The sequence below is a fragment of the Penaeus japonicus genome, unplaced genomic scaffold (assembly GCF_977035675.1).
Source record: "Penaeus japonicus unplaced genomic scaffold, GWHDUDI00000001_assembly GWHDUDI00000035, whole genome shotgun sequence".
In the NCBI taxonomy this organism is placed as follows: Eukaryota; Metazoa; Arthropoda; class Malacostraca; order Decapoda; family Penaeidae; genus Penaeus; species Penaeus japonicus.
The window spans coordinates 3,534,719-3,537,218 of NW_028234437.1; the positions used below are offsets into that span (position 1 = coordinate 3,534,719).

The 2,500-nt window shown below is 50.3% G+C and overlaps 1 protein-coding gene across 1 annotated transcript in view; it reads left to right on the plus strand.

The window, feature by feature from the left end:
* Positions 1 to 159: 159 nt before the first annotated feature.
* LOC122245867 (muscle calcium channel subunit alpha-1) overlaps positions 160 to 2,500 on the plus strand; it is a 349,394-nt gene continuing 347,053 nt past the window's right edge. The window contains 1 exon segment of the mRNA XM_086531207.1: positions 160 to 1,081. Within this exon segment, the coding sequence (XP_086387333.1) occupies positions 958 to 1,081 (124 nt within the window). The 5' untranslated portion in view covers positions 160 to 957.

Sequence of the window (2,500 nt, forward strand, 5' to 3'; positions counted from 1 at the left end):
CCCTTGCCCTTTGAGGTTCCCTCGGCCGAGAGGAAGGGAATAAGACAGTCAAGGTCTCGTTTTCAAATTGTACCATTCACAGAGTGATTATTTTCGTTGGGTTTGTTGCGTTTTTGCCAGGAATTCGACCATTGTTGGCTTGGGCCGAGACCTACGAACGGTGGCGTTGGTGGCTTAGTCAACGCCTCCTCCGCCGCCACCGCCATCGCTGATAAGAGGGCCTGGGATCGCCGCCCCCGCTGCCTCGCGCCCCCGACTCACGCCGAGCCCCGATTACTCATAACCTGCAAGTACTGTGGAGGCGTCGGCCGGTGAGGGAGAGGAAGTCAGCCCCGCCAGGAGCGCGTGCGACTGCGACGGAGAGACGTGCGGAGGCGGCCCTTACTTCGCGTGTGGCATTACTGGGGTGCCCAGCGAGCCCGCCCATCTGGCCCACCGCGGGAAACACTGGGACGTGGGAGTGTCTCCGCTCTAGAGAAAACCCTCCTCTCCCTCTTTCTCTGTCTCTGTCTCCCTCTCTCTCTCCCTCTCTCTGTCTCTCTCTCTCTCTCTTACTCTGGCGGTGACGAGGGGGAGGCTGCGACCACATTTTACGTCCCTCTACTCCGGGCTCCGTGGTGCTGCGGCAGTGTTCCCTGCAGAGTGCGAAGTGTTCAGTGAGAAATAGAAGCTTGCAGGAAAAGTGTATTTTTTTTGTGGCTTGATCTATCCCCTTTTCGGTCCTGTCTCGAGTGATCGTCGTCATCGATAAGACGAGCGAAATAGTGGTGTTGGAGTGGTAAAAAAAAAAAATCTGTGTCGCAGGCTACCGTCCTCGTAGGCCTGCCTGCTTGCCCTAGCCCCGAGGAGGTCCAGAGGGGGATCTAGAGCCACCAGGAAGTACTGCCGGAGGAACCACCATGGCTTGGGTCAGAGGACTCTGAGGTGACAGCTTGGGGGGAGAGAGAGAGTGTCACGATGCCCGTGCAGAAGTTCCGGGCGCGTATGAAGAGGCAGAAGTACGACCCTGAAACGGATCCTGACATGATTGACGAGTACGGCGAGTATTTTGCGAAAGCAGCCGACGAGGAGCAGGACGAAGGTAAGAGTCATTATCGCGTGGCAATCTGGTCGCAAGGTGTGTGTGTGGGGGGGGGGCGTTGCAATGGGAAGGAAAAGCCTTTTTATTTCTCTCTGCGAAATCTAAGTGGCTTATGTTTGTCCACTTTGAAAGTACTAACATTCTAACGTCACTTGCGGACTTGACTAACGAAGGGGTGTTCTCTTTGAAGTATTATCCTACTTTTGTGGTGGCTGAAATGTAGCGTAGTTTATGGCCTTCGGCCAAAATAGTTGATTTGTTAGATAAACGACTGTGTACATTAAAAGAAGGGTCTCTTTCAAATACAGGAATCATTTTACCTCAAAATATGGATGGCGTCTACAATGTATGATCAAGAACCATAAAACGAGAGAGAGAGACAGACAGACAGACAGAGCAAAGAAGATGCGAAAATTAAGGGTCGCAGTACAGGGAGTTTTATTACTTGTCATATGTTTCGATAAGGACAGGAATGCCAAAGACGTCATGTGCTGTGGCATCCTGTCTATCTATATATCATACTCAGAGCATTCTCACTAAACAGAAATAATCGCCATATGAAAATGCAAAATCCCCGACACGCCAGAACAACTATGTTATTCCTATCAGAAGGGATATCTTACTTTAAGATCAGAGGCAAAGGAGACAGGATGTTAAAGGAACAGTCTGAGGTATGTCTGTGCAGATGCTTGCATAACTACGTCGTTGAAATGGTAGGATGCGAGTTATTTGCTGTGCTGGATCTTCGAGATGAACTGGTCGTATTGATGGCATCGTGTTATAAATGACTGAGTCGTGAATCTTTGTAGGAATGTATGATCACTGGTGAGAAAAAACGGACACATGCCTAACACATACAGATGGAGAGAGAGCGAGAAACCGGGAGAGAGAGAGAGAGAGAGAGAGAGAGAGAGAGAGAGAGAGAGAGAGAGAGAGATGAGTTAGAGGAGATTGAGTGCGCGACAGAGAGAGAGATAATGAATTAGCAACAGAGGGTTATAGAGAGTGAGTGAGAGACAAATAGAGAGTGAATTAGAGACAGAGATAAAGAGTAATTGAGAGATGGAGCGTGAGAGAGAATGAGAGAGAGAGAGAGAGAGAGAGAGAGAGAGAGAGAGAGAGAGAGAGAGAGAGAGAGAGAGAGAGAGAGAGAGAGAGAGAGAGAGAGAGAGAGAGAGAGAGAGAGAGAGTAAGAGAGAGAAAGAGGAAGGGAACGCGAGGGGAAACGGCAGGTTTCAGCGTGACATGACAGGACCGGGCGCGACCAGGTGACAGTGATATTGGGCGAGTCACACGTGCAGGCTTCGGGTGGCAGAAGGGCACGTCGCTAGCCTTTCAATATGGATTCTGCAACATGTCAAGTGGCTTGTAGAAGAGCAGGTTAAGCACTGCCACACACGCGTGGGATCATAACCAAAC